The 14,293-nt window shown below is 45.8% G+C and overlaps 1 protein-coding gene across 2 annotated transcripts in view; it reads left to right on the forward strand.

The window, feature by feature from the left end:
• The window catches only part of SAMD4A (sterile alpha motif domain containing 4A), a gene marked incomplete at both ends in the record, with an annotated part of 249,891 nt that overhangs the window by 195,277 nt on the left and 40,321 nt on the right, over positions 1–14,293 (forward strand). The window contains 2 exons of one of the 2 annotated variants that reach the window (XM_080708237.1): positions 1,718–1,981; positions 13,383–13,492. In XM_080708237.1, coding sequence (XP_080564363.1) covers positions 1,718–1,981; positions 13,383–13,492 — 374 coding nt within the window. The remainder of the gene's footprint in view (positions 1–1,717; positions 1,982–13,382; positions 13,493–14,293) is intronic. The other variant, XM_080708238.1, reaches the window with a different exon arrangement.

Genomic DNA, 14,293 nt, shown 5'->3' on the forward strand with positions numbered 1-14,293 from the left:
TTTCTCCTCCTCTTTGTTATAAAAAGATTCCGCCCAGTGTGGTGGCACACATCTGTAGTACTTGGGAGGCTGAGACAGGAGAATCATGGGTTCAAGGCCAGCCTCAGTAACTTAGCAAGATGCTCAATGACTTAGCAGGATCCTGCTTCAAAATAAAAAGTAAAATAGGGCAGGGCGTGTAGCTTGAGGGGTAAAATTTCCTGGGCTCAATCTCTAATACAAAAGAAAAAGGTTTCTAGCCCTTCTGGTTGTTCCCCCTCACATACAAGGCTGCCCTTCTGGCCACATGGGGCCAGATGGAAATGCTATCCACACAGGTGTGAGCTTCATGGCTCTCGGAGCCTGGTCACTGCAAGCTGTTGGTCAGCTGCCTCCCCACACACTATGGAAACAGGCAGCCTTTTGACACTGGCCTTTGTCTCCTAAGTAGGATCACAGGAATGTGCTGCTCAGGTCTATATCTGGGGAACACTCCACCAGAAATACAGCTAAACAAAAGGCTGACCTCTCACCATTGGGATATCTGGTCTACCAACTGAAAAACATGGAAAGGTTAATGCCCCTCAGAAATAATCATCTAAACTTGGGAGAGCAAATGTCTCACTAGAAGTGATAGAACTTCAGGTGGAATTTAATGGCTTCCCTGAAAAATGTTTAAAAATGCATGTGGCTCAATTCTGTGTTAGTACAGGACCAGTCAAAATAAACTGGACATGTCAGGAACTGGTGCTAAGAGACTGTTATGAATAGACTTATTTTGTAAAGTTGCCACTTTACACACCCAGAAAAACCAACCAAGGTTAACATCAGCACCCACCACATTGATGTTGGTTAAATTCCCCTTTTGAATGCCTTCAACTTAATTTGGCTAGTTATGTGAGTTGTGTTGCTTTTTCTTGGTGTTCTGGAAAAGAAATTAAAAATAAGGCCTATGCATATATTGCCCACCGCGCAGAAGGGCTGAATATGCTGGTCAAAACCATTCCCAGCTCATGGAGCATTCCCACTAGCTTCTCAATGAAATCCTTGTTGCCCGGGTGCGTTTGCATGAACTTGCGAGGCCAAGCGGAAAGAATCAGCCCTTTCATCCAGCGTCCCACAACCTGAGGTCTCGCATGCTGGGGCCCCTTGCCCAGCCAGCACCACCCTTCATAGGTGATAGTTGCCTGGTTGGAAAAATCAGTCCACCTTCTTCTACTTTTGCCCTGCAAATGTCCCGTGATGATCAGCCTGCCCGTTGCCCATCCTTCAGGAAGTCCTCCCTAACAACATGAGTAGTCAGCCTTTTTCCTATAAGTAAGTAAGTAAGTAAGTAAGTAAGTAAGTAAGTAAATAAATAAGTAAATAAATAAATAATCCAGCACACAATCTCTTCACTTTGGGCAGAAGGCCACTTTGCCATCTGGTCTATGAGCCTACTGTTCCAAATCCCAATGCATAGAGTTAGAACTAAAACCAGATCCAGAAACACAAATGTAAATTCCAAGTGTGTGGGCATTGTGGGTTTGGCCCCTCGGAGCAGCCCCGCCCGCCAGGAGGGCCCCATGGCATCCTTGTTAACCTGCCAGGCCTGCATTCACCCACTGCACCCACGGGTGGAGTTGTGAGGCACCTCCTGTTAGCGGTATCTCTCTGGGTGCAAAGGTATCATGGGTTCTTCTGCATCCTAGACTAAAGGGGGGGGAATAACCTATTTCATTTTATTTTTTTTTTCCAGTTCTTTCAGGCCAGGCACACCACAGCCCTTTGAAACGATCTGTGTCCCTTACCCCACCCATGAATGTGCCAAACCAGCCTCTAGGACACGGATGGATGTCTCATGAGGACTTACGAGCTAGAGGACCCCAGTGCCTCCCATCCGATCATGCCCCCCTGTCTCCACAAAGCAGTGTAGCCTCTTCAGGAAGTGGTGGGAGTGAACACTTAGAAGATCAGACCACTGCTCGTAACACATTCCAGGAAGAAGGTAGTGGTATGAAAGGTGAGTGACCACAGGAGGAGCCACCAGGTCCCTCCCTCTACTTGGAGTCCGAAGGGTAAAGAGAGATAGTCAGCAAGAGAGAAAGAGCCCACCGCTCCAGAGGCATCCGTCCCTTCCAGAACGCCAGGGCTGGCCCTGGTGGTCAGGGCTCAGAGCCCCTTCCAGTGCTGCGAGCCCAAACTCAGAAACCAGAGCAAGCAAGCTCAACACCCTCCTTTTTTTTATTTTCAATGCATTGGCCCTGGGACAATTGACTGTACCTGGCTAGTGGGGACAGGGTCATCTGTTTGTAAAGATGCTGAGCTGTTACAGCCCCTGCCTTTCTGCTATAGCCAGGGACCTGTCGCTAATTCAGAAAAACATACCGCTTGTCTTTTTTTTTTTAATCTCTCTTAATGCAGAATCGCCATAGTACTTCATCTCTCTTTCACTTTTTCTTCGATATCCAAAGAAAACCTTTAAAGCCTTTTCGCTGCATCTGTTTCAGGGACAGGAAAACACCTCTGAGGATCTCTGGCAGTGTTTTAAGCCTGATAATAGATTTGCAGATAAGTAATAAAGGCCTTGTGCAGCCTAATAAATGTTCCCACATTGCCCGTGAATCTACCCTCTTCTAAAGATCTTCATCAGGATACAGAGGTTTCCCAATTACCCATGATAGGTTCAAAGAGGATACGTGCTTTCTGAATTTTTCGACACCAGTTGTTCAAGGGCTAGAAGTCCTTAGGGAGAGATACTCATCAGAGACATACTGATAATGGTGTTAGATTTGGAAACAATAACCAGGCAGGCTTTGGGACTACAACACTACTCTCTGCGCTGGCATTAACACGTAGCCCTGAGGTTTGATGTTTCTGATCTTTCCTCTGTAAATAACTACTACTGATATGGGATGCTCTGGACCTAGTCCCCTCCCTGCGTGGGAGCCTGGCACAGAAACTGTGCCCGCACCTGCCCAGGTGTCAGCTCCGTGAAAACCAGGGCCTATGAACTTGGGAAATGAGGCTGACCTTCAGTCTTACCCCCAGCTGCCTGGGCTCATGCCCTCTCCATCCTGTCCCCTCCCATGATGGTCGCCATGCTGAGTGGCCCAAGGGAGGGGATGTATCTGGAAGTTTCCCTCTGGTAAAGCATATGGGTTTCTAAAGGTGCTTCACAGTCAGTGGGTCATTTTGGCATGGAGGAGCTGTACATCCTCTTTCTCTTTCACAGTTTTTGAGGTACTCTATCGTAATTTTGGAGACCTAGCAAAATCCAGCCCAGAGAGTTTCTGCTATGTGGTTATGCATTCAGGCAGATGAGCCCCAGGTGACAGAGAGCAGGTGAGGCTCAGCCATGCTCGCTTTGTGACGCCTGTACTGAGCACTGAAATACCTGGGGGACTGCTTTGGGTTGGCTCCTTTGCAAATGTAATTCAGTGTCTGGATGGCTTGTTTCCAAGACAGTGTATGTTGATGTTGTTGATGTTGTAATCCGTGGCTCTGTGGGAGGAGGCACTGCCCTGTGTGTTGAATGGCAAGAAGGACTGTCCACTGGGTACCATTCCCTCTGGGGAAGGATACTGATTGCACTGGCTGGTGTTTGGACTTTTTTTTTCTTTTCTTTCTTCCTTTTCCCTTCCTTCCTCTTTTTTCTTTCTTTCTTTATGTATACATTACACATTCTCCCAAAGTCTGTAAAGATTTATTGCATGCTGGCATTTTGAAGTAAGAAATGAATAAAGATAACCAGTTCTTAAAGTCATGAATGAGAAGTAAAATTGAATAAATGTCCTCTCTCTGTTTTGGAGAAGAGCCAAAAATTTCTAAAGATCAAGGGATAGCTCATGTATAAGCTTATTTGATTCCTTTCTCTAGATTTGGTGAGAATTGTCTCCTTGGAGCTTATATGATCAAAAAGTGACACAGACAAGATTTTTGTTACTAAGTCCATGATTATTGGTCAGAAAATAGGCTATTTGGTGGTCAAATGAAACAAACAAAAAAAAAAACCCTTCCCATGTATTTCAAGATTATTTGGCCTACTTAACTTTGTTTATCCCAAAGAATTAGACCAGGATATATAAATTTATTAGTACTCGTGGCAAAAAAAATTTTTTGAAAGAAGTAGCATTACAGAAAATGAAGGGTGCTATTTGTAGGAAAAATGTTTGTGCAGTTCATTCACCAAATCAGATAGCTGAAACGTCCATACCTAAAAGCACTAGCATTCCAAAAAATGTCACAGAGGCCAGTATTTATTAAACACAAATATTTTCCCCTAGCCCTGCTATGAAATGGCCACCACTAAGAACTCTTTCGCATCCAGGATCATTCAAATTAGCTTCCTAGGAGCATATCCAAAGGCAGCCCCTAACGTGCCCATCCTGAGGGTTTGCCATTTGATCTCCATGTCTAAGAACAGATGCTAGTTTAAATTTCCAAGTTAACTCACACATTTTAAGAAATGAATTGTGAAATCAAGTGAAGTACTTCTAAAGAGAGCCAGCTCTTCCTCTGGGGCACACATGCTTTCTTTTTTGTGACCCAGACACTTTGGCAGGGGCATGGCTCCCCTCAAGATGTCATCATCGAATTGCTGTTTTTCTACCGCTTATAAGAACAAAGAATCTGTAATAGGATTTGGAAGGGTTCCCAAGTCTTCACAGAATGCATATCACCCTCACCACACATCTTGGGGAAAGAATTAAAAAAAATCACACAATTGAACTTGATTTTGTGTGAATTCATCTTCCTGGCCCGCAGGTGTGCATACCTTGCTGCGACACAGTGTTCATCCTTTCCTTCCTCTCCATCCAGCCAGACGAGCCAGGTTTGGCTGTAGTCATCCCTTAGGAATGTACTTCTTGGGCCAAGAATGTGGAATAAATCTTTCTTGCTCTTTTTATTTTTCACATGCATTTATCTGAACTTCTTTTTGTCCTGGGTTCAGTGTTCTCTGCCACGAAGTTCTCTCCCAGGTAGGGCAACTCTGGATCTCTGAGGATTAATATCATCTGCCTCAAACAGGCTTTGGTTTTCCTTTTAGAGTAAGTGCCTATCCTGGTGGTTTAAGTCGGTTCTGTGTAGAGGATGGATGTCCCGTAGGGTAGGGGGCTCAGGCTACAGTTAGAGAAAATGGATGGACCCCCCCCCACACACACACACACATACACACTTGAAACTAACCCGAGAGATGCGGGAAATGAGCTGAAATGTAAAATTTTTACCCCTTTATCATTCCCCGTGGAGGCTACTGGTTGTACGTGTTTGGACTAAACATGCTGGTTATGGTTTCTAAGTTCAGTTGTCCTTATTCTTTTCAAAAACTTTACTCTCACTTATCCCAAGGGGAAAAGTCTTGATTCCGTCTGAATTGGTTCTCATTTCTTCATTCCCTGGGTGGCACATGAATAGAATGTGCTTTCTTAGCTCTATACAAAGGCTTCAGGTGGCAGAGAGAGAGAGAGAGAGAGAGAGAGAGAGAGAGAGAGAGAGAGGGAGAAAGAAACAAGAATGAATAGGATTCCCAGTTTCCTAGAAAGAATATAGTTGGTGGAAGAAGCACATTTCCCCATATTAGTATCATATCCTCAAATATGACATGTAAACTCAACACCCATAACCTTACTGAAATGCCAGTGTTGTTGATGTGGCTACGATAGAGGACATCAAAGAGAAGGGAAGATTCACAGGTTCTCTTTTGTCCCATTTGAGTCATGGACTTTTTTGAGCACTCACTGAGAGACTTTGAACTAAGTAGCTCTGGGGAGACAAAGGCAAGAAGTAGTGCTGCCTCGGGGGACTTATTCTCACATGAGCAAAAAACGGGTACCTACTACAGCTGCACTGCTGTGAAAATATGTTGCCCCAGGTTTGGGGCAGGCACCAGAAAGGGCCATGTTTCAGAGGAGGCTGGAAGGGGCACAAGGCTCCTGGAGGAGGAGAAGCCTGGAGCTGAGTCTTGGAGCGTGGTTACAGGTCTGACAATGTCGAGAAGTTCTGTGTAGAGGCGGTGGTATCGTGATAACCTGGCAAGCGGAGGCTTTACCAAGGAGTCCTGTGCCTAGAAGGCTAAGGGGATGTGAGAGAGAGTTCTGGATACAGAAACACTAGATCCTAGGCCTGCGAAAGATTTTTTTCTTTTATCCTGAAACTGCTGACAGAATTTCTACAGCAGAATGACCTGTCTAGATTTGCATATTAGAAGTGGGACCCTGGCAGCAGGGTGGAAAGTATATCAAAGTAAGGAGGGTTTGGGATGGATTCTGGATTTGGCGACCAGTGCAAAGGTAGAGGATTTTTCAGAAACAGGAGAAAAATGAAGTTGGATCTAGGCAAGTGGCAGTAAACAGGAAACAAAGGTGGTGATTACAGGATCTCCATGAGACAGGATTGAGAGGGTATGGTAATTAGCCAGAGGTCAAAATGATAAAGCAGGAAGCATTTAGGATGATGTCCAGGCTTCTGCCTGTGATATTTGGGTCACCTCCATTGTTATCCACTCCATAGGGCCTCTGGGAAGAGAAACTAGGGGGAGATTAGGAGTGATTAGGGGGATGACTTGGGGCATAGAGGATGTGGGAGCCTGTAGAACATTCCAGTGAAGGTGTGCAAGCCCATCTGTGGTCCCCAAAGAGCCCCATGCACCTTCCTGGCCCAGTCTGGGCTCCTCTCTGTCTTTCTCTCCTTGTCTGCACAGTTTTCCTCTTTCTGTATATATGTAGGGAAGTTCATGTGGTAGCTTCATTCCAAACATCTGGGTAGAAAAGTCCTTAGATTCAGGCTCCTAGAGAGTGAGTATTTGCCTGTGTACTGGGTAGAGACTGGCAGTGTGATCATCAACTGGGTATACTTAGGATACATGTGTGGCCTCAAGTTCGTACAAAAAAATGAGAGGTGATTAAAACTGATATGCTATTTGTATGTACACATGATAAAGGTTAAAAAAAAAAAAGAAACTTTTGCTTCAGTAACCTTGATAGACTAGACACATGGCAGTTTAAATGGAAGGGTTGCTGACTGTGTAAAAATGTTGTTTGCCTTTTCTAAGGAGGCTTTCTTAGATGAAATGCATAAACTTTCTCCATAGAAAAGAAAGTATATTGTCTATTCTGACATAGCCAGTTTGGGGGTTTGGAGGGGTTTTTTTTTCTTTAAATGTAAACATTGATGCTCTGTCTCCCTCAGAGTGAGACTAGAAAAATTATTGAGAGGTGAGATATTTTTTAAGAAAAAGGAGCCTGCCAGAAACCTCAGCTGGAAAGGTTGTAGATGTGGCATTACTGGGGGTCATGAAGGTCTGAGTGACGGAGTAGGCGTGACACAGCTCCCCAGGCACCAGGCATGCTGTTCATTATGGCTGCCACCGAAGCCAGTCACTCTTTTCTGAGTGTTGACTTTCCAGGTGCTGTCTGGACCTCATTTAACTTCAATAACTTGCTTCATTTTTGTTATTCCCAAATGCCAGCATATGACCTGCGCATCTGAGTCCTCCTGCTCACTGTTCATCAGGCCCAGAGATCCAATGTCTTTGAAAAGCAAATCCTTGGGATTCCCCTAAGACTAAAGGGACTTGTAGCCTTCCCTCCTTACCTTTAACTGAAGTGCTCTGTATACAAACACACGGAGGACGGCTTTTGAGGCTCATCAGGGCTGTTGTTAAAGGATGCAAAGCAGGCTGCTTGTAGAATAGCACTTCTGAATGTCATGCTTAGTGGGAACGGCAGAAAGAAATGTTGTCCTGTTGCCATCTAACGCTTCAGAGTCCATATTTACCTCAAACTAGGCCATCTCTGTGCCGCCACACGTGCGGATGCCGTCCTAGGGCCCACCATGGGCACCCGTCAGGATGACTCGCAAGAGGGCCCGGCTCCAGAGGGACTGGAGACCAAGGCTGGCTTGCTCTTTTGCTCAGAAACTTGAACACAATTGGATTGCTTATTCTGCTCCAGCTTTGATGATCTTGATGATTTGATGTCACTGAACTTCTGCTTTTGGCTCTCAGGTATCTTCTCTCTTGCTCCCACAATGACAAGTTGGTACCTTCTTACCCCTCTGTTGGCTTCCTCTTCTCTCCCTCAGAGACCTAGCATGTGGTCACATCTTGAGGGGGGGAGTGGCTTGTGATTAGCCTGGCTCTGTGGTACGCTGGAGCCCATCTTCCAACTGCAGGTGTCAGGAGCAGCACAGGTGAACTCTCTTGTGGGAAACCAGCCGGTGCATTTCTCCCTTCTGGGGCTGCCTCACTCTCTGCTCTTCAGCTCGCCTCCAGTGCCCATCCTATCTTTCTCTCTCCTGGGCCCTCCTTGTGTGTAGCAGACTGCTGCACAGCTTGTTGACATGGCTGGTCTACGCAGCCATGCCTGCAGTGGGCATCAGATGGAAAGCAATGCAGATTCTCACTGAAGCCCAGCTTCTGTGTGAGCTGCCGTGCATGCCGCAGTGGCTCTCAGCTGATTTACCCAAATTCTATACGGAAAATAGAAGTCAGCACCATAGGCAACTTGATCCCTTTAGTAAAGACCAGCTCAACATAGAACATATTCCAAGATGGCTGTAGCACTGTTAACAAAAATAGCCATGAGGAGGTAAACCAATGTGGGCAGCAGCAAGATCTAGAAGGCGCCTCGGGAAGGCTGGAGACCGTGGCACGGGGGCCACCGGCACGCGCATAAGTGGAGGTGCTCCCTCCCAGAAAACTCCTACATGCCAGCCTTCTCCCCCGCCCCTTCCCTGAAAGCCTGCCGACCCCAAGGCTCCACATGCCTCTCTCCAAGTCATGTTCAGTGCTCCTTGCCCAAGGAATCTCACCTACTTCCATGGCTGAAACGGCCCCATGCACAACTGATAAGGCAAGTTGCTCCCCACCTCAGACCTCTCCCGCACCCTGTTCACCCAAAGGCACAGTAATCAAAATGGAGTTTACCATCCCTCCCCAAGCATGCCGATCCGCAGTGTTGTGTGTCTCACCAAACCTAAGTCACGGAAGCCGGCTTCAACTCCATCTCCCTCACTCCCTTCTCCTGCCCGATCTCTTGCCTAATACCGTCAGATTATATCCTTTCCTTCCCCTCTGCCACTCCACGCCATCCTTAGGGTCTCCTTAAATTCATGGTCTGGCCCCCTCGCCATCTTCCATCCAGCGTTTCCTTTGACAGCCATCATCTTTCTTTTTTAATATACTTTTATGGATACATTATAATTATATATCATAATGGTGTATAGAGTGATAGGAATATACATGCACACAGCACTTGGTATGCTTCCTCTGGATCCCACTCTCCTCCCTCCCAAAATTTGGACATGTCGTTAAGATTGGTATTAACAATTTCACATACGTACAGAGCATTATTTAAATTGTTACCTTCACTATGTCTTTATCTCCCTCCTCACTCCCCTGATCCCCTCCATTGCTCCATCGTTTCCACTCCTTTATCTGAAGTCTCTTTTGTTGCCCAGTTTCTTCTAGTTTCCACATAATGAGAGAAAACATAGAACTATTCACTTTCTGAGACTGGCTAATCTCATTTAGCATAACGTTCTCTAGTTCCATCCATTTTCCTGCAAATGACATAATTTTGTTCTTTATGACTGAGTAAAATTCCTTTGTGTCTAAACCACAGTTTTGTGATCCGTTAATCCGTTGATGGACACCTAGGTTGTTTTCATAATTTGGCTATGAATTATGCTGCTATGAACATGGATATGCATGTATCACTATAATATTCTGTCTTCAGTTCCTTTGCAAAGATGCCCAGGAGTGGTATAGCTGGGTCATGTGATAGTTCCATTCCCAGTCTTCTGAGAAACCACCACAGGCAGCCATCATCTTCCTAATACACTCATCTAATCGAGCTTCTGCTGCTCAGGTTTCAACGGCTTTTCCTCACCTGTACCATGCAGCTTACTCTCTCTGTCTCAGCATTTCTGACACCCCTGCTTATGTGCCCCATCTTGTCCCTGGCCGCCCACCACCATTCCCCAGCATTTACTGTACCCTGAATCTCTCTCGCCTCGGTGCCTTATTTCTACCATCCCTGCCTTCTGAGATGCCTCCCTTGGTATGGTCTGCCTGATGGACTCCAAGTTGCTGCTGCTCCAAGCAGCGAGCTGCAAGAAGCCGTCCCTCACTCCCTCAGGCAAACCCAGATGCTCACGCTCTGTGCTCCCCAGAACTTTGCGTATACTCTGCACTTGTCCTCCAGCTCTTATCGTCTTGTGTGTGTGAGTCAGCTGTGCTCTCTGGATTGAAAGTTTCTTGATGACAGGATGTGTCCTTACGAAGCCTACCCCCATAGAAAGCATTCTGGAAATGCTGAGTGAGCAAATGTCAGGATCTTCACTTGGACAAGGAATTCTGGTTTAGCGTATAACAAAGGCATCTTTTTCTTCCTCACACTGCATAAGAGAATGACTTTCTAGTGTGGGACCACCATTGGTATGTCTCACAGGAGCAGCCCAGGTGAAGCTGGACAGCTGTTCATTGGCCAGAGCTGGGACCCTGGCAGTGTGTGTATTTTCATTGACATATCAGCCTCTCCAGAAAGCAGCTCTGCTCTCCTGTTTGTCTGTGGCTTCCAACCATAGCTACAGCTTCATAGATTGAAAAAGGAAGGTCTGAATGGTTCTTAGCATTGCGTCGAACAAGGTGGCTCTGGACCATGGGAAAGGACTCAAGCTCTTAGTTGGAGTTCATCCCTGGCCAACAGCTCATAGAACCTAGTATCGGAATCATTGGCATTCATGGCTCTGAAGAATGAGAAGATCAAGGCTCTCCGTTTGCTGGTTCATTTCCCCTTTCATGGAGTTTTGTTTTCATCTCTGACAAGGGAGGAGGGTTTGTAGGCTATGTTCTTAAGAACTGGAATTTCCCCTTCTCTGTTCACACTGCAGGAAGGAGAGAGACCTTTTTAGGCGCGTGGCACTGAGATTGGCACTAAGACACTTGTCTGCAAGTGTGTCAACCTGTGCCTGCCTGAGGGACATTAGACCAAAGGAGCTTGCATTCCTAGGAATACATCCAGAAATCACTCCTCGGGAAAGCCTAACTGATCCTGTTGTAAAGTTGAATAGAAACCTTTTTTAGGAAAACTACTCCCGGTGACCTGCATTTTGACCAAAAGAGCAAGGCAGGCTCTTCCATGCCTTTAAGGCAGGGAAATTCTGGTTGTCCAAACCATTTTCTGTAAAGGAACTAGCACAGTTTCTGAACTGGAACTTGCTCACCTGAGACTCGCCCCTCACCCTGTTGTCACCTGGGCTCACAAAGCACCCAGTTTTCAACACAGTTCCATAGCTCAGGTTTCTGTCTGTCTCATCAGTGGATTTTGCACAACTAAGCCGTGGGCACTTGGTGAAAATTTGGTTCATGAGGTTGCCCCATGCCCTTTTGTGATTAATTGTGTCCAGATGTGGCATTGAGTTACCCAGACTTCACTGAATCATGATGGCTGCATTTTCTGAGCAGGGACTTGGGTCTTTTCAAAGATGTGTCTAGAAAGCGTGAAACCCGGTGACATGGTAACATGTAGTTGGCCTGAAGTCGAAGCTGTAGTGGTGATTATGGCTGCTCACTCTGCAGAAGCGTTAGCAGTTCTTTTCTGTAGAAACAAAAACCAGGTAGAGAATAAAGTGTGGTAAATTAACTCCAGGATGTCACAGGAAGAGAAGTAGCAGACTCCTGAGCTGCTGTGTCCCCGACTCTGGATCCCAGAGCAATTGGAGTTGAGAAGGATATAAGGGGTTAGGACTAAGTGCCTGGGGAAGCCTTGTCTGCTTGTGGTTAATGATGGGCCTAGAATGACTCTCTTGTCACAGTAGATTTAACAGCTACCAAGCACAGAATGAAGTGGTTTCTAGCCTGAGATAACTGAATTTGTTCTTAAAATGCCATTGGCTGCTCATTTCTAATTACCCAAAAATGTCCCTTCATTGGCCTTCACATTATGGCAAATCAAGACGTCAGCAGCCACGCCCCCATCTGTTCCTATGTCTGTGAGTGTTGGGAGATGACCCGGTGCCTCCATTTCCTAACCCTGGTTTGGTTTATTCAGGAGGCAGAGCCTGATTTCAGGGTTGACCAGGCATCTTTCATCAACCTCGGTATCTTCTCTAAACATTGAAAAATTGGAAGGTCCTCACTTATTTGGAATGTGTATAGTTCCTCAGACCTCAGAATAAAGAATCCGCAATCAGTAATACAGAAGCTTGCGATCAACATGGTTAATAATGGATAATACTTCATAGAAAACATGAATTACATTCACTCAATGCCTCAGCACCTCAAATGACTTTGCAGGTTGTGTTTATTGAGCCTACCACTGATGGGCTGTTTGGTTTTTATTTTATGAGAATTGGTACAATGTTGGAAAGAGCCTGGATTGATATTCTAATCCCTGTTTACCACCTACTGTTCTGTGACCTAGGCCCAATGACATAATGTTGCCATCTGTAAAATGAACCAGGGAAAGAGAAAGGTGCTTCTGGAAACTTTTCAAAGATCCTATAAGTTCAGAATTTCTGGCTTAAAAGGATATGGGCACATGCTTTGTTTTGGTTGTACTTAGCAAGATAATTCTGTGTATTTTTAATATAGTTGGCTATTTCATTTACTTAACTCTAGAATCCCAAACTTGGGGTCTCTTTCAGATATATTCTGGAATTTCTGTGATCCTGTGGTCTAGCCAATCTTTCAACCTTTCAAGTGATGATATATGTTTGATTGACATTTAAGGAAGAAGTGAAAGACACGCCCAGATAGAGTCCATAGGTTGGTTAAATGATCAGCAGACACACACTCCCAAAAGTGATACTTTGAGAGTCCAGGAGATGCCCTTTGTCTCATTGGGGTCTATGGAGGCAGAAGAATGACCAGGTTAGGAATTGTAGTGACACCACTTGTGGGGTAAAACTGTTGCCTGGTTTCCTGTCTCTGTAAAGATCTACATGGAACCTACAAAGAAATTATCTTGAGGATATAGATGTCTAGTTTTAATATCCTAAGGCAGTTCTTTCCAAATCAACAATGAGGTGGTCCAACTAAGACAACGCTTCTTTTTTTGGCCATAAATCCCCTTATGAATCTTAAGGAAGCCATAGCTAACCCTATGCACAGTAAACAACCCATATATTTACAAATTGGAATATAATTCTTGGGAATTCCTGAATGCCATGGACCCCAAATTAAAAATCCCTGGTCTGAGTATAGAACAAAAGAGCCCACCAGTGGGAATGTCATGGCTAACCCAGGATGTCTGAGTCATCCATAGTTTACTGCAAACATTAAATGAGTCATAACATAAGGATTTGTTTTCTTTTTCCCCCTTCTGACCATCATCCTCTCACTCTCTATTCCCACCTCTTCTGTCTCCCTCCATGGTCCCTCTCATTTCTGTTCCCATCTCTCGCGCATCTTGCACCAGATGTTCCAGCCTGGTTAAAAAGCCTCCGTCTGCACAAGTACGCCGCGCTTTTCTCCCAGATGACCTACGAGGAGATGATGGCCCTCACCGAGTGCCAGCTGGAGGCTCAGGTACGTGCAGGAGGGGACCATTTCCTCAGAGGGTGGCCCCGGGTGGCTTTTGAAGTTCAAGCCCCAGACAAAGCCAGTAGCCTGCCTTGTTCTAGGGACCTTCGTCTGATGGTGAGTGAGGCTGACTTCTCTCCTCAGAGTCCAACAGGAGATGGAGGACAAGCAGACAGCCACAAGGCAATGAGCACCAGAGTGTTAGGAAAAGACAGAACCTAAGTGCACGCTAGATGGTCCAGGTCTGTAGGGAGGGAACATGGAGCCTCCCAAGAAGTGACCTGGGAACATGGAGCCTCCAAGAAGTGACCTTGGGCCAGAGCCCCAACAGTCAGCATTTCTGCTTTGGCTTACCTGTTCCTCTCCCTCCCTCTGCCCACCCAGGGCTTGTTTGGGGATGGACAGATCTATTGTCTGTTGCCCTATCTGGTTACAGGTTGCAAAGCAGCTAACTTGTAGCTGAACTGTTGAGTAGAGGCACCGCCGGGCCCTGCTTCAAACCTGTCCCAGCACTTTTACAAAATCATTTTCCAACTGGTCTTAGTTGACATCGGAGTAAATTGTTCCAAATATTTATTTTCTTTCTTCTAAACTACCTTGAATAGTATGGGCATGGGTTAAGAATGAGATTTTTCCCAGTTCTCAGATTTCACTCCCCTTCTGCATGCCATAAAAGGACAAAGTTTCTCCTTCTGAGGCATCTTTCCCCAAGTGCATATGCCAAAGGCTGGTCAGCAGAACCCCTGAAACTAAGCACATCTCCCACCATGCTGCGCTCCAGTCAATAGAACTGACCGAAGTCTTTGT

This window comes from Muscardinus avellanarius, assembly GCF_963383645.1.
Source record: "Muscardinus avellanarius genome assembly, chromosome: 12".
In the NCBI taxonomy this organism is placed as follows: domain Eukaryota; kingdom Metazoa; phylum Chordata; class Mammalia; order Rodentia; family Gliridae; genus Muscardinus; species Muscardinus avellanarius.